The sequence below is a fragment of the Typopeltis vanoorti genome, chromosome 20, assembly GCF_054136105.1.
Source record: "Typopeltis vanoorti isolate ZY-2024b chromosome 20, IOZ_Tvanoo_1.0, whole genome shotgun sequence".
Lineage (NCBI taxonomy): Eukaryota > Metazoa > Arthropoda > Arachnida > Uropygi > Thelyphonidae > Typopeltis > Typopeltis vanoorti.
The window spans coordinates 1,906,861-1,928,519 of record NC_143568.1 but is presented as its reverse complement, the minus strand read 5'-3'; the positions used below and the strand labels follow the sequence as shown (position 1 = coordinate 1,928,519).

At 36.7% G+C, this 21,659-nt stretch overlaps 1 protein-coding gene across 1 annotated transcript in view; it reads right to left on the bottom strand.

Moving 5' to 3' along the window:
- The window catches only part of LOC150095192 (peroxisomal N(1)-acetyl-spermine/spermidine oxidase-like), a 230,595-nt gene that overhangs the window by 102,026 nt on the left and 106,910 nt on the right, over positions 1-21,659 (bottom strand). The window contains exon 4 of the mRNA XM_090410552.1: positions 6,173-6,399. Coding sequence (XP_090266678.1) covers positions 6,173-6,399 — 227 coding nt within the window. The remainder of the gene's footprint in view (positions 1-6,172; positions 6,400-21,659) is intronic.

Here is a 21,659-nt window from a genome sequence, read left to right as displayed (position 1 = left end):
TCATGGTAAAAGTAGAATAAGCTCTGATCACTAATCTTAATATTTACCCTTAATGCAAAGCACATCTCCCGGAGGAGATGTATGATGCTTTTTATTAAAGGCAAGGGGGCCACTACCCAGACCGGTTTCGACCTTTACTGAGGTCTCATCAGTGAGAGCCAGGCTAGAAATACCTGGATTTTAAAATTTAAAATCAAGATTTAAAATCTCGGTATTTCTAGCCTGGCTCCCACTGATGAGACCTCAATAAAGGTCGAAACCGGTCTGGGTAGTGGCCCCTTGCCTTTAATACAAAGCATCATACATCTCCTCCAGGAGATGTGCTTTGCATTAAGGATAAATATTAAGATTAGTGATCAGAGCTTATTCTATTTTTACCATGAGTTGCCTTGGTCTTGCACTGCATGAAGGGTCAGCTAGACTTGCAACACTTGCAGGTGCAAACTTGACTTGTTTGTCTGTTTGCTTACTTGGGAAATGGAGTAAAACCAGGTTTAAAATAGCTTGGTATCTTTACCATTTATTATACCCAAGGTAAAATACTTTCTACATATATATATATATATACACAGTGGTATCTCACTAATCCGAACTAATAAAAACCGTGCTCGTTCGGATTAGCGAATTTCCCCCAAGAGGCAACAATAACTAGCATTTAAGACAAAAATAATCAGATTCTAATGATATGTCAATTTAATTCTGTAAATAAATGAGGTAACTAATAGGAAAAAAGCTACTGTACTGTAACATAAAAATTAAACGTGGCTGTACCAGCCTTGATGATCCACGCGAAGGACGCCCAAAAAGTGCATGTACTGTATTGTTGAGGATTCATTTAATAAAATTGCATAGTGCAGTACATAATTTAATTTGCGTAAAAAATATCACTTTCTTGTACAGAACAGAAAAAAAATTTTTTTTTTTATTTCTTTGTAAAAAAGTCACTGATTTTCTTTTGCTTCTTGGAAGCTAAACTTTTTTCGAATGCTTCTTCTCAGAGCTTCATTAGCAACAAAATTTTGTGGAATGGCGTATCATTCTGCTTAGCCCATTCTATACACATATTGAAACTGTCAACTGCCTCTCCATGTTTTACTTTTTTTTCTTCGAGTTCTTCATCGTCTTCTAATTCATTCTGCATCGTCATATTTATAATTTCAGTTTTAGTTTTACCTATAATCCATTTCGTAACATCTGTTTGTGAAATTTCAACATCTGGATTTATATTTTTAACCAAATCGTGCACATTTTGAATTTCCTCTTTTTGTGTATCACCATAGTTATCTTGATAAATTCTAGAAGGCCACAGTTTTTTCCACGATGCCTGAATTGCCTCAGGTTTGACGGCTTCCCAAGCAGCAGCAACTGAGAATGCTACATCCTTCAAATTTATGTTTTTTTATCGATGTGGTAATGTCATAATTTTGGGAAATTACATTTAAAAGCAGGTCTTTACGATATTTTAATTTAATGCATTGTATTATGTTCTGATCCATTGGTTGCAACAATGGAGTACAGTTTGGAGGCAAAAACATAACCGTAAAATTCCCATCCTTACTAATCAATTCATCTGCCAGAGGATGTCCAGGACAGTTATCCAATAATAAAAGTGCTTTCTGTTCCAAATTCTGGGATTTTAAACAAGTTTTAACAGACGGTACGAAATCGTTGTGAAATCAGTTTGAAAATAAGTTCGATATTCATCCATCCTTTACGTTGACTTTGGTACAAAACCGGAAGGCAGCAGTTCTTAAATGGTCTTGGGTTTCTTGATTTTCCAATCATAAGTAACTTTAATTTGTTTTCCTGAGGCATTTGCACAAGGCATTATCGTGACACGCTCTTTGTACATTTTTCGACCGGGTGCTGAGGCTTCATTTCTGTGAACTAGCGTTTTTTCTGGTAACGACCTCCAACAAAGATCACTTTCCGAATTATAAATTTGATCATCGGTTAAATTTAATTCAAGAATTTTTTCTAAAAAAGCTTTTTGGAATGGTTCTAAGGCAGAAAAGTCACTAGACAGTTTTTCCCCTGATATTGATAGATACCGAATACCATGGCGTGTCTTAAATTTTTCTAGCCAACCATCACTTTGAATTTCTGATCCGGGTAAATTTGTGAATGGAAATGCTTAGCTTTCTGCTTTAAAATGTCTCATGAGATGGGAGTATGATGACTACTTTCTTGAAGAAACCACATGTAAACAGCAGAATCAAGTAAAGAAAAATCACTTATTTTCAGAGTTTGTCTCTTGCTTGGTCCTTCTTCTGTGGTTGAAACATAAGTTAAAATCCTATCTTTGTTTTTTTTATGTCACTGATTGTAGATTTGCCGACATTATATTTAGTAGCAAGTTGTACGACTGCTTCACCCTTTTCCAGACACTGAATTATTTTACACTTATCCGACAATGATAATGTTACGTGTTTTCTTTTGTTAGGCTTCGACCCAGTAGCCATTTTAACAAAATAAATTTTAGTGTTAAAAACAGTAAAATAAACAATAAAACTGTCACTTTTAAAATTTATCTGAAAAATAAAATCACTTACTAAAACAATCAATAATCATTCACTGAAAACTTACGAAAACACAAAACAATAAATGACAACTCAGACGTTTCATTTCAATAACCAAAGAACAACTGAGCGTTATATACAACCAGGCTTTAGGCTAAGTCGTTGTTGTAGGAACGTAAAGATAAGCAAACACTGTGCAATAGTAGTGACTAATCAGTTCATTAAGGACAGCGGCAATACATGCCGACAATACGGTACGTACTGTACAGTATAAAAAAGCAAACGTGAACACACAATAAATCAAAATAGGTCTACAGTATAAGCTTACAATCGACAGTATGAAAAAAATACTGTACTGTACTAATAATAAAATAAATAATAACAGTTAAAATAATAATTATTAAATAAAAATAATAGTACATAAAATAATAATAATACGTAATAAATAAAACTTTTTTTTCCCTTTCGAACCGCAGTTTGGATTAGCGAGATACTACTGTATATATATAAAACATGATGTATATACAATGATAAATATTGATGTTCTGTAAAAATTTGAAGATGAAAGAAATACTTGATGAATCCAAAAAAATCGGCCTGATTGTATATAGGGCTTAGATGAATCGGATGAAAATAGTAACTGCAATTATTAACAAAATGAGGATAGTCAATAAAATTTTGGGAATGATGTTAGTCAAATACCACAGAACTCTCACGTCTGTATATCATCACCACAAATATTAAGAGAATGTACAAAGGACCTGACAGTCACTTTGAGTGTTTTCAGCAAGTCTGGAAACAGGAGGAAGAGGAGAAAACAAAACAGTGCCACCACATAAGGGAGAATCCAAATTAATGATAAACTATTGGACAGTTATTGTATCAAGTGTGGTAGTGAAGATATTAAAGAGGCTGATTAGTAATAGAATACCCATTTGGATTAACTAGAATAAAAATATTTCCAGAAAGCAGCATGGGTTTGTTATGGTCTTACTTCAGTAAATAAGATGCCAAGTAAAGTGAACAGAGGAGACACTTATACTATGATTTTTCTGGATTTTGTAGACATTTGACAGAATACATGAAAAAATATTCGTGAAACTAAGAAGGATAAAAATGGATGTCATGTGGTAACTGTTACAGGGGGTAGTTGTATGATATGAGCCAGCAAGTTGTGTGTGAGAATAAATGTCTCAAAAGAGCAGAGTTACAGCAGTATACTACAGGATTCACTTCACTTCTGAGGGCATTGCACTTTAATTTGTATATCAATGATACAGTTTTTTCCTCTCAAACTATCAGTATAGTTTGAGAGAAGTAAACAAGAAAATATTTCTTCTCAAACTGATAGTTTGAGAGGAGATATTTGTTTGTTGATGGTGCTGAATTAGGGAGATCAGTGTTAGGAAGTTCTGATGGGACATTGTATAGGGATTTGCATAGGCTGATGCTTTAAGCACATGAATAGGAAAGTCAGTTCAATTTTGCTAAGTGTAGACTCTTTGGCCAAAGAAGATGCAATTTAATTTCATCTTCTTTACGCATCGTAATGCTGCTATAATAAGCAGTACTCTAACATGCAAGGATAAGGAAGTGGTTGTGCCACTGTATAAGGCACTGGTCAGACCACCCTTGGACTACTGCGCTCAGAACTGGTCAGCTGGTTTTTAGTGTGATGTGGAGGCATTGGAGAGGGTCCAGAGACAAGTGACTAAGACAATATCAGGAGTTTGGAATGCTGGCTACGGAGGGAGATTGAATAGTTTGGTGGATAGGAGGAAGAGAGGTGATATGATAAAGACATTTAAGTTAGTGAGAGGATTTTATCAGATTAATCCAGAGGGGATTATAAAAAAGATTAGAAGGTGAGAGGGGAAGAACCAGAGGTCATTCCTGGAAGTTATGTAAAAGTGTGGTGAAGAATAGTGTGAGGAGTAGATTTTTTACATGGAGAATTGTCAATGAATGGAATGCATTACCAGAATGTGTTGTTAATGCAAGGAGTGTTAAGGACTTTTAAGATTCTATGTGATAAATATGTTGTCATATTTATCACACGATGAGTCTGTCAACTCCATGGAGGGTGTAATAATAATATATAAAAGGCCACACCATAAAACTGCTGGACTGCAAAGGCATTGCACATGATATGGTATGGAGCCCTATTGTGGAAAAATGGAGGTGTACATGAAGGTAATATGAATAAGAGGGCTGAAGGACAGACAGAGCAGTATATGGTGGAGTTTAATCAAAGAGAAGGAAGGTGACCAGTGGTGAGCTACAGTGCTCAGTGTTTGAGCTGATTTATAGAATTTCCAATTTGTACATCACTGATATATCGGGAATATCCAGTTGTTTGCTAATGATGCTAAACTGCATCTGAAGGACTGACAGAGCAGTATATGGTGGAGTTTAATCAAAGAGAAGGCAGGTGAAGGTGATGCAGAGATCCTATGGGATGATCAAAATAGACTGGTAATTTCAGAAAAGAATGCTTGCCATTTTAATGTGTTAAAGTGTAAAGTTATGCATTTCAGGATGCATAATGCAGGCTGTATATTGCATGAATAGAACTGCACATCAAGAAATTTATGAGGCTAGGGATTTAGAAGTAATGGTGAGGAAGAGAGTTAAAGTTCAGAGGATATATCGTAAAGTAGGCAAAATAGCTCACCGCATCACTTGGATGTTAAATGCTGACAAGCAGGGATAAGGAAGTTATTACCTTTCTTTATAAGTCTTTGATATATCTGGAGAGTTCCATACACAGATTTTGTCACCTGAGTTTCTTGGAGATGTGGAGATGATTCACCAAAACAGTAATTGGCTTATGGAGTTGTGATGAGATGCAGAGTTTGTGAGTTACAAAGTTCATTTAATATAGGAAGAAAAGAGTGGATAACAGAAACATGTGACTATAGGAGTTTTTGTGAAGTAGATGCTAAAGAAATCTTTTGATAACTGACTGCATTTGAGAGAACAAAGGATCACTCCTCAAAGTTGTGTAAAAGTATGGTTAGCGAGTTTAAAGGCTAGAATTTTTTGCTTAGAGATTGATAAATTAGTGAAATGAGTTGCCAGAGGTGTTCAGGAGTGGCATGGTAGTGAACTAGCTTAAGGTTATGGTGTTAGTATAGGCCTACCATGCATTATCAGACTCAGATGTCTGTGTAATAATATTATCTGTTGATAAAAAATATGAAAAAATATTCTTCATGGTTAATGTTTCTTCAAATATTGGAATAAGCGATATGCTTATATACCCATTGTAAGAAAATAATTTTATACATTCACATTATTTTTATTTATTATTTTTCTCTTGTATAATTCCAATGGAGATATTTTGAGACATTTTTTTCCTAACCGTTTTTAGTATTCAGTAACATTAATCTTAAGCATGAGATCATTTACTTCCTGCAACAGGTGTTAAACATTTGCTGTTAGACTAATCTAGATCAGACAAGAGCAATACTGTATTGTTACTGAGAGGAAAACATCTTTGAATTTTTTTTTAATTTGGTCACTGCACTTATGATGGAAGTAGACATTTATGAAATGGTGCTACTTATTAATAATATCATATTTGAGTTTAAAAGAACCTTTCAAACCTAGTGATTAAAAACATGAATATCTAAAAATTAAGTTACATATACCTTATTATATTTATTGGTTCAGGTATATTAGTATTGGGCAGCAACTTCTCCAGTGCATCAATGCATCCTTTGCACAGTTCGCTTTCTGAAATAGACTCCATGAAAGTTGCTCCTCTTCCAGTAATCCAAGCACACAACAAATTAGGCTGGTGTGGCACATATGCAAATCTGTTTATGTACCTATTCCACATGATATTTATGGGTTCAGTGTCGCCATCTTCTGATTTCTATATTAGGAATATAATTTTAGTTGAAAATGCTATCACAATATACACAAAGAATCTTTTATAACAGCCATGCTGTGCAAGATTTTGGTAATACAGAGCCTACAAATAGTTGCTATTTGTAACATCTGCAACACTACTTTCATGGTGTTATCAATGTGGGTAAAGTGAAGCAAAATGCTACTAAAAAGTTGATGACATATTTTTAACAGTATTAACAACACCAAACAAACTATTTTATCAAAAGATGTTTTTATTAACTGCTTATACTTCACTGAATTTCAAATCAGCATCATCAGAGCACAACACAGCTTGTATATGCAACAGTGAGTTAAGTAAGTGAAACAATACAATTGTAATGGATAAAAGATGATGTGTTTACCATTTGGCTCCATGGACAAACCCTTTGGATGAGTTTGTCACTTACCTAAACAGCCAACACCCCAAAATCCACTTCACAGTAGAAAAAGAATCTAATAATTGTTTACTATTTCTTGACACCGTAGTCATCGGCCTTTCAGATGGATCACCATCTTTTTCCATTTACAGAAAACCAACACACACAGGAAGATACCTACATAAAAAATTACACCATCATCCAGTCCAACAGTATGGCATTTTAAAAACACTTACACACAGAGCCATTTGTTCTAATGATACAGTTCTGTTCACAGAACTCAAATATCTGTGCCATACATTCTTAGCCAACAGCTGCAATTCTTACAAAATAGATAAAATACTACATAGCCCCATTACCCCACCCTCCCCTAATACACAGGAACACAATATTACCATTTTTATTCCCTATGTCAGAGGTACACAGAAAAGATAGCCAAAGTACTGTTGAAACATGGCTTTCGCACCACATTCAAACCTTGTGTTAAAGTAGCAACTCTGATACACTCGTCTAAGGATAAACTTCACACTCTAGCACACCCTGGAGTGCATGAAGTTCCCTGTGACTGAATTGGCCTACTATAGGCAAACAGGAAGATCGGTTAACATCTGCCTGGAAGAACATAAAAAATACATTCGCTACTATTATTATGGCAAGTCAGGACTAGCAGAGACCTTGCTTTGGACACCCTTCGCACAGGATTAGATGGAAGAAAACGAATATGCTATTTTGAAGTTGTTACAGATCCGAAAGATTATTTTTTTAGTCAGCCATGGCTATGAAGAATTCTCCTAACATGAACAAATATGGTGTTGCATTAATTTGTCAAAAATTTGAGAGACTTAAGAGCAACTCCCACATAGCTATAATTTTTTTTTACAACATTAGAGGGTGCCAAAATAGGACTTTAGATCTTTTGTCCATTACGATTATATTGTTTCACTAACTCACTGTGGCATATACAAGCTGTATTGTGCTCTGATGATGCTGGTTTGAAATTCAGCAAAACATAAGCAGTTAATAAAAACATCTTTTGATAAAACAGTTTTGTGTTGTTAATACCATTAAAAATAAGTCACAAATAATCATCAACACCTAAACTTATCTGTTAGATTGATGTACTTGACTAATCCCTATATGCATTGTTGCAATTCAACATGGACAGTTAGGCAAACAAATGAGAATTAATTAATGCCATTAGTTAAGAAATTCCTTTTGTACTGAGTAATTCCCAGCCAAACTACTGCTTTCAGGCAATCAAAATGGACAGTTATGAGATAAGAAAAAAAATTATAAAAAATGAAAGTTCTTTAAGATATGCGCCATAAGAAAAGCTATGGAACAGGGCTGATCTAATAAATCAGCTTAAAGACCGTAAAACAATTTGAATTACAGATAATTATAATGTTAAGGATAATCTTCATAGTTTTATAGATGTTAAAATGAGATAAGCATAGCAGCTCTTTTGAAGAATTGTGAATGAATGATCCAGAATTTAATAAGTATTTTGTAAATGTATATATGAACACCTGTCATGTTGAGAAAATGCTATTTGAAGTGCAAGATTTATTAATCGAGGTGCAAGTTGTAATTATTATTACATTACAATCTCTTTAGAGTCAGATAACTCATCGCAAGAGACCCATCATTCACACAATGTCTACTATACTGCTCCTTAAAATCATTCACTGATGAAACACACACACCTGACTACCAACCCATTCACTACTCTCTAAGCAAAAAAACATAGTCTAATACCCTTACTAACCACACACACTTATACAATTTGTAGGGATAGCCTCCTCATTCTCTCTCTTCCTTCCATGTACTGAAAAAAAAGCCTTTACTGTAAATCCTATAAAATCCCTTTAATAACATATGCTTCTACCACATCTCTTCTATTTCATCTATTAGCTAGTTTTTGAAGCAACAGACATTCAATCTATTCTGATAGGGAGCATTCCATAGATCTGCCACAATCTATCACTTGTCTCTGGATTCTTTCCATCACCTCTTAATCCCCACAAAATCCAGGTAACATTATACAGATATAAGATCTTACAGATTATCAAAATCTTAAATCACTCTCGGCAAATGATAGGGTTGGTGGAAACGATATATTTCCTGTGATAATCAAGATGTGTATTGGGTTATTCAACCCACTTCTTGTACCTCAAACAGTACTATGAACAGCGAGCCATTAACATTTTGAAAACAAACTAATCAGAAATATCTGTAGTTTGAATTGTTGGCTAAATAGTTGGAATAGTTGGCTTGGACCAAGTAGTTAACGTATCCACTCTTAAACCGCATAACTAATTCTCACAAGAGAATTATGTATTTCACTTTGGGGGCATACACCTATACATTTCTTTTTCTTCAGTCAAGAAGACAAATATTATGAAATCTCATTTTAAAATTTTTTCATTTCATAAAAAATTAGTATTTTATGATGGGAATTTTGCTTGAAGCTGATTTACATCACGAAAAGATTTATGTAATTTTAGTATGATCTTCTTGAATATAATTATTCAGAGGTGCACATCTGGTCTTAAACTAGTCCTGTAAAACAATAATAGCCTTCAAAATCACTTTACCATGCAGGAAAAGTCGAATAAGTTCCAAAATACATGGATATTCAATGATTGAAAACATCTCATCTTCTCAATTAGTTCAGTAAAAAATAAAATAAAATCATATCTGGATGATGTGTCTTAACTGCACAAATAAAATAGTGAAAGGTTACAAAAATAAATGAACATTCTTCAATTTGGCTCTTACTCCCTAGACACCCTATCATAATTTTCTATAAAAAAAAAAAACAACCCATCTACAGAGCCTTTAATATTTAAGAAAAAAAATAACATTTTAAGAAACATTGGGAAGTACACCGATCAGTAAATTACAAAATGTTACTTTTACTTTATACAGAATAAAAATATTATAAAAAAAACTAAATAAAATCTAAATAATACAGAAAGAAACTAATATTTTATAAAATAATTCTTGTTTTGCATTTCATATATTATATATACATTGGTTGTGATCAGATCAGTTAGTGGTGATCGGATCCATGAAGAGTATAAAGTGCAGGCTAGAAAGGTAACGAGTATGGTAAAGAAAGAAAAGGTGCACTATGAGAGGAGATTCGCTGGTCAGACCAATTTTTCCACTATATGGGACAAGCAAGAGGAAGAATAATTATAGCAGATTAACACTTGTGGATAGTCATAGAAGTAGACTAACAGATGCAAAGGATATAGTGGAATTATTGAATGAGCACTTTATACTGGTGTGAATGATGCCGTGCAATATATAGAAGAGTGGCAAGTATTAGGAGAATTGGGAGTGAAAGAAACAGAGGTGTATCAAATGTTGGTTGGGTTAGATGTGAATAAGGCTGTGAGAGAATGGATGAAATATCACCACGTATTCTTAAGGAATGTGGGGTAAACTTGTGGCAAAGGTGGTAATAACTTCTCATCACTTGCCTCAGTATCCCATAATGCAAAGCTCATCTCCTTGCAGAAATGTATAACACTATGCATTAAGGGAAAGGTCACTATCCAGACCGGTTTCGACCTTAATTGAGGTCTCATTAGTGGGAGCCAGACCTAGAGGTGGTGATACTAAGGTGGAAGTAATGAAGAAGTCATATTTCCATATACCAGTTGCCAAAAGGTGTCACATATTATTAAAATACTCTGGATTAGAGATAGATAGTTGTACAGGTGCAAAGATAGTACTTCAGGCACAAACTTTGTTTGCTTACACTTGGATAATGGATGAAACCAAGTATATAATTTCTTGGCATCTTTAATTTATAACATAACCAAGTGAAAAACTTTCAACAAATATCTATCTCTAATCTCCAGAGTATTTTAATAATAACGGGTAACAACTTTTGGCAACTGGTATATGGAAATATGACTTCTCCATTACTTCCACCATAGTATCACCTCTGGGTTTGGTTCCCACTGATGAGACCTCAATAAAGGTCAAAACGGTCTGGGTAGTCACCCTTCCCTTAATGCATGTCCGCAAGGAGATGTGCTTTGAATTATGGGATACTGAGGCAAGTGATGAGAAGTTATACCCGAGTTGCCCCAGTCCTGAAAGATACTTCAGGCACAAACTTTGTTTGCTTACACTTGGATAATCGATGAAACCAAGTATATAATTTCTTGGTATCTTTAATTTATTCAGTGATATTCTTAGACTTTGCAAAAGCATTTGATAGATTACCACATGTCGGTGTACAAGCTGCAGAGGATGAAAATAGATAATATATTGGTTAGATGAATTAGAGATTGCTCTGAATGATACCAGTAGGTTGTGTATGAAGGAGCAGTATCTCAAAAAAGAAGAGTAACCAGTGGTATACCCCAGGGTTCTGTTCTTGGGTCCCTGGTGTTTAACTTGTTTGTAAACGATATATCATGTTGATTGATTGGGGATCTTCAGTTGTTTTCTGATGATGCAAAGTTGGGAAGAATTATAAGTAGCACTGCTTCCTTAAGGGAATTAACTGATGTTAATTCCCTTAAGGAAGATTTGAATAGATTTTTTACTTGGACAAAGGAATGGGGTTGTAGTTTTAATATCAATAAGTGCAAGGTGTTGCATTTTGGAGTTCAGAAATATAAGGCTGTGTGCTATATCGATGGTGCCATACTGCAGGAAGTGGATGAGATTAGAGATTTGGGAGTGATGGTTGATAGTAGACTGAAGTTTAGAGAGTATATTGCTAGTGTTGCAAAGGCTACACATTGTAGTGCTAGTATGATAAGATGTATTCTAACATGTAGGGATAAGGAAGTGGTTGTGCCACTGTGTAAGGCACTGGTCAGACCACACTTGAACTATTGTGCTCAGATCTGGTCACCAGGTTTTCAATGTGAAGTGTAGACATTGGAGAGGGCCCAGAGATGAGTGCCTAAGACGATACTGGGACTTGGGAATGATGGCTGTGGAGAGAAGTTGAAGAAATGTGGACTGCAGAGTTTGGTGGATAGGAGGAAGAGAGGTGATATGATAGAGACATTTAAGTTAGTGAGAGGATTTCATCAGATTAATCTAGAGGGGATTATAAAAAGAGTAGAAGATGTGAGGGTAAGAACCAGAGGTCATCCCTGGAAGTTACGTAAAAGTGCGGTGAAGAGGGGTGTGAGGAGTAGATTTTTTACATGGAGAATTGCCAGTGAATGCATTATCAGAATGTGTTGTTAATGCAAGGTGTTAAGGATTTTAAGATTCTATATGATAAATATCTTGTCAATTGAATGAACCTCGCATGATGAGTCTTCCAACTCCATGGAGGGAATATTAATAATAAATGTATATCACACAATATTATTTCAATCTTTTTGTGAAGAATTTTTCTCTTGAACTTTCACTTGAAGAAATTTCCATGAACATTTTCTGACATGGGATTGATGGAGTATTGAACATGAGGGTCTTGCAATCTTAAGATTTCTACCTGGTCTCTCTGATGAAAACTAACAGCTAAGTTCGTATAATGTAACGACAACTCTGACGTCAAAGGCTGTATTCTTATATAAGTTCTTTAATGAATTTTGAAACTATTTCAAATTCCATCATTTGGGTATGAAATAATGATGGATTTATAATACCCTCAATTTCTATAAATGTGAGTAATTTGTGAACTTCATGTCTCTGCCACCACAGATAGAATGCAAATAACAATAATAATGAAGCTATATCTGTATATCCGAGTTATCTATATATGTTGCAAAGTTAGATGTTAGTATTACTTCCATGGAGACCAAAGATGACAACATGGAAGGCTGAACACTCACATATCACAATAACTATCATACTTTTTTTCCTTGAATATCTTTAATGTTGGAGTACTCACCACCAACTCTAGCAATACATTCCACTCATTAACCACCTGCCAATCAAAAAAATCTCTTTTTCACTTCCTTACTATGATCCTGTTACAGTTTCTAGGAATGACCACTCACTCATCATTTATTATTCGATGATAATTCCCCTATACATATTTGACAGGCTCTGCTCCTCTCATCAACTTATTAATCACATCACCCCTTCTCATATCCATCAAGCTCTGAAGACTATATGATATCAGTCTGTTCTCTTGCACAATATTCAAGAGTTATGAGAATCCATTATTCACATCTGCACTCTCTCTCTAATGTTTTCTTATCACCAATATAGCAAAGCAAGCAGATCACTGATCACAAGCATATGCTATGGAACTGCCACTTCCTTATCCCTACATCACAATGTTCTTCACATTATAGCAGCAATTTCTGGATAACCTTTACAACTTTTGCAATGTGTCCTCTGAACCTCAGTTTCCTATCCACCAAAAATCCCCAGATCCTTTGCCTCGTCACCTCCTGAAGCAAAACTTCCTCAAATACACTAAATCTCATTCCACCTTCTCTGGACAAAGTGCATAACTTTACACTTAGCAACATTGAAATAACATCCCATTCTTCAGCCCAAAGCAATACCTACTGAAATCTTCTTGTACAACCAACACATCAGAACTTCTTGACATTGCTCTTTCTAATCCAAATTGAGGGATGCTAGTGTCACTAGTGAATGTGGCAGTTGGATTAAGTTGTGCTAGAAAACATGTTTTTAAATTAAAGTATAGTGTGGCTTTTTGTCCCAAATTCTGCTGCAGTTGTGCTTCGGTTGGACAAGTGTCCTTCAGTGGTGTTACTGTTTGAAACTCTGTGGTATTGTGTTTTCGCTGCTGTTTGTTTCGCTACTTCAGCATCTAAAGATGCTGTCCAACAGGAGACGTATGTCAACAGCTCGGAGGGCTTCTATACGAAAGTCTGGCTCTGTGGTGGATTTTTCACAACGGATGTGTTGTGGAAACTGCTACATGCATGCGCCGAGGAATGTGAAGGATTTGTGGACTGTTTGGCTAAATTAGAAGAATGAAAACATTGACGTATGTGAGAAGTGTTGGGATAGGCTAGAGCAATTAGAAATGGAAGCAGACGTCGTGACAGTAACGGAAGAACTTTGGCAGGAGTTCCTGAAAATGAAAACCATCTCTGCAAGAAGAATTGGAAGTGCTCAGTAAGGAGGTTCTGGAAATTAAAACTGAGTTAAATGTGTTGAATAGAGAAATTAGGACTATGGAGATTACTTTAGCTAAAGTAACTAAAACAGGATTAAGTATGGGAGAGTCTTTGGTGATTGATGAAGTTATAAATAGTATGGGAGTCAACAGAATGAAAGCACAAGAGGTCTAGAAGAAATGAGATGTCGCGAGAGTGAGGAAGTAAGTAAAAGAGAGTTGAGTAATGAAACTGGGAGAGTCATGCTGAATAGCATAGAAAATGAGTCCATGAGCGACACTTGTTTTGACTTGAATGAAGTTATGAGTGGTAAAATATATGGTGATTCTATGATTAAGGGCATGGAGAGTGGTATGCCTGAGGAGTGCTTGGCTGGTGGAACAATAGAGAGAGTGGCTTTAGCAATAAAGAGAGGGCATGATGCTAAAGAGATGATAGTTATGGTGGGTACAAATGACCTGAGTGGTAGTATAAATTGGGTAGCAAAAGATTTAAGACCATTGCTAGATATTATGAAGAAGAAAAGTGTCAATTGGAGGATAGTGTGTGTGTGTGTGTGTGTGTGTGTGTGTGTGTGCTAGCTCGTTTTGACAATTAAGAGTTAAGTAGACAAGCGATGATAATGAATGATATCATTGCAAGAATGTGCAAAAAAGGAGGTCTGGAATGTGTTTGAAGGCAAAAGACAGCTGTATGCAAGAGATGGGTTGCATCTGAACATGGAAGGTCATAAGCAATTGAAGAAGTTACTGTTTTCTGAACAAGCAATTGGGCAGAGAAACTAAAATTGAAAAGGTTGAGTGTAAGAGGGAGAAACTTAAGTGGCAATTGTATATTTGCTGATCCTTATTCGTGGACTAAATTGCAGAATAGACTACTGAAATGACTACGGCATGGGACTACTGAAATTAGTGACATGTACATCAGTTCTAAAGATGGTACAGGAACTAAAGGAAATTTGCAATTTTTGTATACTAATGCAAGAAGCATTCGAAATAAGAGGGAAGAATTTTTGGCATTAGTCAGTGCAATCTCAACAAAAGTTGTAGGCATTAGTGAAACTTGGCTATCAGCAGAAGATGTGATCACTGGAATTGAATGTGATGGATACATTATTTTCAGGAAGGATAGAGAAGATAGAACTGAGGAAGGAGTACTGGCGACGATGTGTTGCAGCCAAAGAAAGTAGTACATCAAGATGATAAACATGTGAATGATAGTTCATTTGAGGCAGTCTGGTGTGAAATGATGACCAATGCAACCAAATATACAGTTGGTTGCTGCTATAGGCCAGGGAGTAATATTGAATTCATGCATCAGCAAATTAGTGCAATGAGTGCAGGGTTAGTGATTATCATGGAGGATTTTAATTATGGTGATATAAATTAGGAGGAAATGGAATTCAGAATTCATACATCTTCTATGAGATAATTACTTGAAACAGCACATACATGAAGGGACACGGGGTGTGAGAGTGTTGGACCTGGGCACTGGTTCAGAGGATATATGCATAAGTAAGGTGTCCTCTTTACTTCCAATTGGTGAGAGAAATCACGGTATTGACTTGGGAGGTTGCAAAATTTATGGATTTCTCTCTTAAGAAGGGGTATATGGAACTACAGGTTAGGCAATTGTAACAAGCTTTGGAGTGAGCTTACAGCTGTCCCATATCAGAGCATATTGCAGGGGGAAGATTTTAGCAGTGCACGAGATAAAATCAGCAGGTATCTGAGGAAGGAAATATCAGATTGTGTCCCCATGGTCAGGAAGACAAACAAGGTAGGCGTTAGATTGATGAGTAGTAGTATCAAGCTTGATCTGCAAAAAAAGAAAATGTTATGGAGAATTTACAAGGAGAAAGGCGATCAGTACACCCATGAGCAGTACAAGGCTCAAGCTAGGAAGGTTACGGGCATTGTAAGAAAAGCTAAATCAGATTATGAGAAGACCTTAGCCAAGGAGATCAAGGGTAATCCCAAAGAGTTCTTCCCCTATGTGGCAAGTAAAAGGAAGAATGACTTCAGAAGGATAACTTTAGTGGGTGCTGATGGTATTGAGGTGACAAATTCAGATGTAATAGTAGAGTTACTGAGTGATCACTTTTCAAAAGTATCACCCAAGTGAGGATATCTCTGTATCTGCAGCAATAACTAATGTGAGAATCGAAGTTAAGAAATCAGAATTACTTAGCATACTGCAAAATTTAAATGCAAACAAAGCTGTAGGTTTAGATGGAATATCAGCTCGGGTGTTGCGTGAATGTGCAAAAGAATTGTCAACGCCTCTTACTAGGTTATTTAACTTAAATTTGAACTCTGGTATGGTCCCTAGGGAGTGGAAGGAAGGCAAAGTACTTTCTCTGCATAAAGGCAGCTCTAAAATTGCAGTAGTTAATTACAGACCAATTACCATCTCGGGAGTAGTGGTAAAAGTATTGGAAAAGTCGGTTAAAGACAAAATTCAAGAATGGGTGAATCAGGATATGATACTCTATAGGGCAAACATGGTTTTGTTAAAGATTGATCCTGCCTTAGCAATTTATTATCTTTTTATAACAGAATGACATCTGAATTGGACAAAGGAAATGGCTACACAGTGGTGGTACTCCTGGATTTTGCTAAGACTCTTGACAGGATACCCCATGGAATATGCAAATTGGAGCAGATGGGGATGGATACCCATTCTCCTATCCATATCAACTGGTGATATGGATAGGAGAATGGCTCAGGGAGAGATACCAGAAGGTGGTGTATGGAGGAGCAGAGTCCAGGATGAGGCAGGTAACCAGTGGTGTGCTTCAGGGCTCTGTGCTTGGGCCATTGTTGTTTAATTTGTATATAAATGATATAGGAAATGGCTTAAAGGGAGATATTCAGTTGTTTGCCAATGATGCAAAGTTGGGTAGCGTGATAAAAAGTCAAGCTGATGTTGAGTTTGCAGGATGATTTAAATAAGCTGGCAAAATGGGCAAAAGGTTATGGATGTCAGTTTAATGTAGGAAAGTGTAAAGTTATGCATTTTGGAATTAAAAGATTACCAGCTGTGTACTACATCCATGAAATAGTACTCCAAGAGATTGATGAGACTAGAGACTTAGGGGTGTTGGTGGATAGGGAGATGAAGTTCAGGGGACACATTGCTAAGGTGTCCAAGATTGCACATAGGATTACTTGGTTATTGAGGAATACACTAACATACAGAAATAAAGAGGTTATTATTCCCCTTTATAAAGCATTGATACTTCTACATTTGGATTACAGGTCTGGTCACCTGGATTCCTTGGAGATGAGGAAGTTGTGGAAAGGGTTCAGGAGGAGAGCGACTAAGTTGGCGAGTGATATAAAAAATGCTCCCTACATTGATAGATTGAAAGCTTGTGGATTGGTTGGTTGACAGACAGAGAAGAGGGGATATGATAGAAACATTTAAATTACTAAAAGGTTTTTATAAGATTGATGCAGGGGAAATGTTTCAGCTGTGTGATAGTGATGGAAGAACAAGAGGTCAACCCTGGAAATTAAGGAAAAGTGTGGTTAACAAGAGTGTGAGAACAAGGTTTTTCGCTTGGATGGTGGTGAATGAGAGGAATGCATTGCCTGTCTCAGTTGTGAGTTCGTCTATAAATGAATTCAAGAGGAGATATGATAGATATCGTTTTGATAGTTTGGGTCTCCCGTGATGAGTCTACCGACTCCATGGAGATACATTATCATCATCAAATTCCTGCCATGTATCCTCAAGGGGTGTACAGGATATGATAGTACTACGTGAAAAAAATTACATCATTACTAACTTCCTATCTACAATTTTCCTCCAAATCAGTCTGTTACTTGTCAAGACTCCAACATTATCAGATCTTATATTTCTATTGTCTAAGGCACTTTGTACTGTATCAATTCACCTACATCTTGGCCTTCCTCTGGGTCGTTTTGCTGCCAACCTGGCAGAGAACACTTGTTTTGCTAATCTTTCCTCGGCCATTCTGTTTAAAATAGAGATACCCATAATAATAAAATAATAATTTAGCTTTATCAGCAAACAACTGAAAATATATCACTGATATATAAGTTAAACATCAGTGGTCCCAGAACAGAACTCTCTGGCATCCCATTCATCACCCTCTCTCCCTTTTTTTTTCAGGGCATTTCACCCCCCCCCCCCCCAAAAAAAAAAAAAAACTTGCTGGTGCCTATCAGTCAACCATGCCTGTAACCATAACACCAAATAATTATCCATCACCATCCTGCTCAATTTCAATAGTAGTTTATCATGCAGCACTTGATCAAATGCTTTAGCAATATCCAGATAAAACACAGTATTAGCATTTCCTCTGTCAAATACACTAGTCAGTCACTATTATAAAATGTCTACATTACTAAAGCATGACTTCCCCTTAACCCATGCTGCTCTCTTGAAAAAAAATTATTGGGTCGCTAAGACGTGGTTGACAGAAGAGGATATAATGACAGGAATAGAAGTCGTTGGGTACAGCATTTTTCGGCAGGATAAGAAGGGAAAGTGTGGTGGTGGAGTACTGCTTATGATAAGTGACGACCTATGTCATCTAAGAATGGAGACTTTGGAAGGCAGTAGCACTAATGATTCTGAAAGCATATGGTATGAGCTAGAGGTGGGCAAGATAGGATATTTAGTGGGGTGTTACTACAGACCCAGGAGCACAGAGGGTGGGGACCAGGAAATGTATAGACAGTTGAGTTTGGCAAGTGCAACAAGAATGATTGTTATGGGAAATTTTAACTACAATAGTATAAACTGGGGAGAGGAAGATGCATGTAGCAATAAGGGAATGAAATTTCTAGAATTCTTGAGAGCCAAATGTCTTAGGTAACATGTAATAGAGGAAACAAGAGGTTCAAGAGTTTTGGATTTGGTTATAGCATCAGAAGAGTTATAATAACGAGATAACATCTCTCCCACAAGTTGGAGAGAGTGACCATATGGTTTTGACTTGGAAAATGAATAGATATGCAGGAGTATCAAAGAGACGGGAACATATGTGGAATTATAAGGCAGGTGATTATAATAGTCTAAGATGTCAACTTGGGGAGGTTTCATGGAGGGAGGAATTGGAAGGTCAGGATATCATTAGCGCATGGGAAATTATGAAAGAATATTTGTTAGCAGCAATGGTAAGTTGTATACCACGAGTGAACAAGAGGACACAATTTGGAGTAAAGCGGATGACAAATAATATTAAACAGAAATTGCATGTGAAAAAGAGGCTATGGAAGAGATATAAGGAGACAGGTGAAGAGAAGATGCATGAAGAGAATAAGACACAGGCCAGAAGAGTGACTAGTATGGTGAGAAAGACGAAACTAGAATATAAGAGGAGATTGCAACTAAGATCCAAAGAAAATTCTAGGGAATTTTTTAGATATGTGGCCAGCATGAGGAGAAATGAATGTGGAAAAATGATATTGTGGGATAAAAATGGGAATAGAGTGACTGATGCAGAGGACATTGTGGAATTGTTCAATGAACACTTTATTGGAGTATTTCATCCTGGAGGAGTCATTTTTAATGATAGAAGGATTGGGAAGGTTTGAGGTTTAGAGGTACAGGAGGAGAGTGTGTTTCAAATACTGAGTACTCTGGATGTCAGTAAAGCTGTGAGAATGGATACTATTTTACGAGTTTTGAGAGAATGTGCTAGGGACCTAATAGTGCCTTTGACCTGGCTTTTCAATGAAAGTCTGGCTGCAGGAAAGGTGCCCATGGAATGGAAGGAAGGCAAGATAGTGTCCTTGCATAAGGGCAGTAGCAGACTGGAAGTGTCTAATTATAGGCTAGTTTGTGTGTCATCAGTAGTTAGTAAGATTTTGGAGAAAGTAGTGAGGGACCGTATACAGCATTGGGCAGATGAGGATATTGTTATCGGTGAGAGTCAACATGGATTTGTGAAGGGGCGCTCTTGTTTCCGCAATATGCTAGCCTTTTATAATAAAGTTACAGGAGCATTAGATGAGGGAAAGGCATATACTGCCATTTTCTTAGACTTAGCGAAGGCATTTGACAAGGTGCCACATGATAAGCTGATATTTAAGTTGCTCTGGATGTCAGATTGGTCAAATGGATTCAGGATTGGCTGTCCGATAGGTATCAGAGAGTTGTGTATGGTGGGGTAGTTTCAAGGAAGCAGAGGTTTACAAGTGGAGTCCCACAGGGCTCAGTACTGGGACCTATATTGTTTAACCTTTATATCAATGACTTTGTCAGTGGACTGCAAGGCATTTGACAAGGTGCCACATGATAAGCTGATATTTAAGTTGCTCTGGATGTCAGATTGGTCAAATGGATTCAGGATTGGCTGTCCGATAGGTATCAGAGAGTTGTGTATGGTGGGGTAGTTTCAAGGAAGCAGAGGTTTACAAGTGGAGTCCCACAGGGCTCAGTACTGGGACCTATATTGTTTAACCTTTATATCAATGACTTTGTCAGTGGACTGCAAGGGATATTCAGTTGTTTGCAGATGATGCGAAGCTGGGAAGGATTATTAGTAATAGTGCAGATGCAGCAGCCCTGCAAGAGGATTTGAATAAGCTAGATAGATGGGAAAATGAATGGGGGTACAAGTTTAATGCAGTAAAATGTAAGGTCTTGAGGTTTGAGAAACATCAATGGGACACTGCATACTCTATGGGAGGAGTTATACTGGAGGAAGTAGGGGAGACAAGAGATGTGGGGTTGATGATTGATAGAAACCTGAAATTTATGGGACATATTGCAAAGGTGGTGAAGGTAACACAGAGGATTGCTGCAATAATGAGAAGGCTGACCTGCAGAGATAAAAGGTTTATCATTCCATTGTATAAGACCCTGATCAGACAACACTTGGACTATTGTTCTCAGATTTGGTCCCCAGGATTTGAAGGGGATAAATTAACTGTGGAAAGGGTACAAAGGTGGTAACAAACATGGTTTCAGGACTGTAAATGATAGTTATGAGGATCGGCTGAGGAAATGTGGACTGCAGAGTTTGGTGGATAGAAGAAGGAGAGGTGATATGATTGAGACTTTTAAACTGTTGAGAGGTGATTACAGGGTTGACACTTGGGAGTTCTTTTGCTTGGTTGAACAGTGGGAAGGAGTGATGACAAGAGGCCATCCCTAGAAGTTATGAAAGGAAACTAGGAGCAAGAAGGTAAGGAGTGGTTTCTTTGCATGGAGGGTGGTTGAACCATGGAATGCACTGCCTGATGGAGTGGTGAGAGCGAGAACAGTCAATGCGTTTAAGGAGTGGTATGACAGACTTTGTGTTTCCTAGGAGGGACTTCCCTCAATGAGTCTTGATAGACGTGTAAACAGCAGATGTACTAAAGATATTTGTTAAAATCACTTGTTCCTGCCAGCACATCACATTTAACTCTTCTGATTTCTCTACTCTCTAAAGGATCTGTCACTGTTCTTATGATTGCTCCTCTCTGACACAATTTTGAAATTTGCTCTATTTTCACATCTTTCACCATAGTCCTCATACAGTGCAAAACTATACTATTTTCAACCATTCCATTATAATCATTGACTCATCAAGAACTGGCACTCCCTTTCTTACATATATTACCTCCACTGATAATATTATTATTATTCGTGACACTTGCAAGGAGCCCGTAGACTCATTGCGGGAGGACACCCACAACTCTCTGTCTTCACCACTATCACCAAATCTCTACTACCAATCATCTACATCAAAGTCATCTACTGTCCACCACCAAAACTGGTATTTTTTTGTTTGTAAATTGCATGTGTTCTGAAGG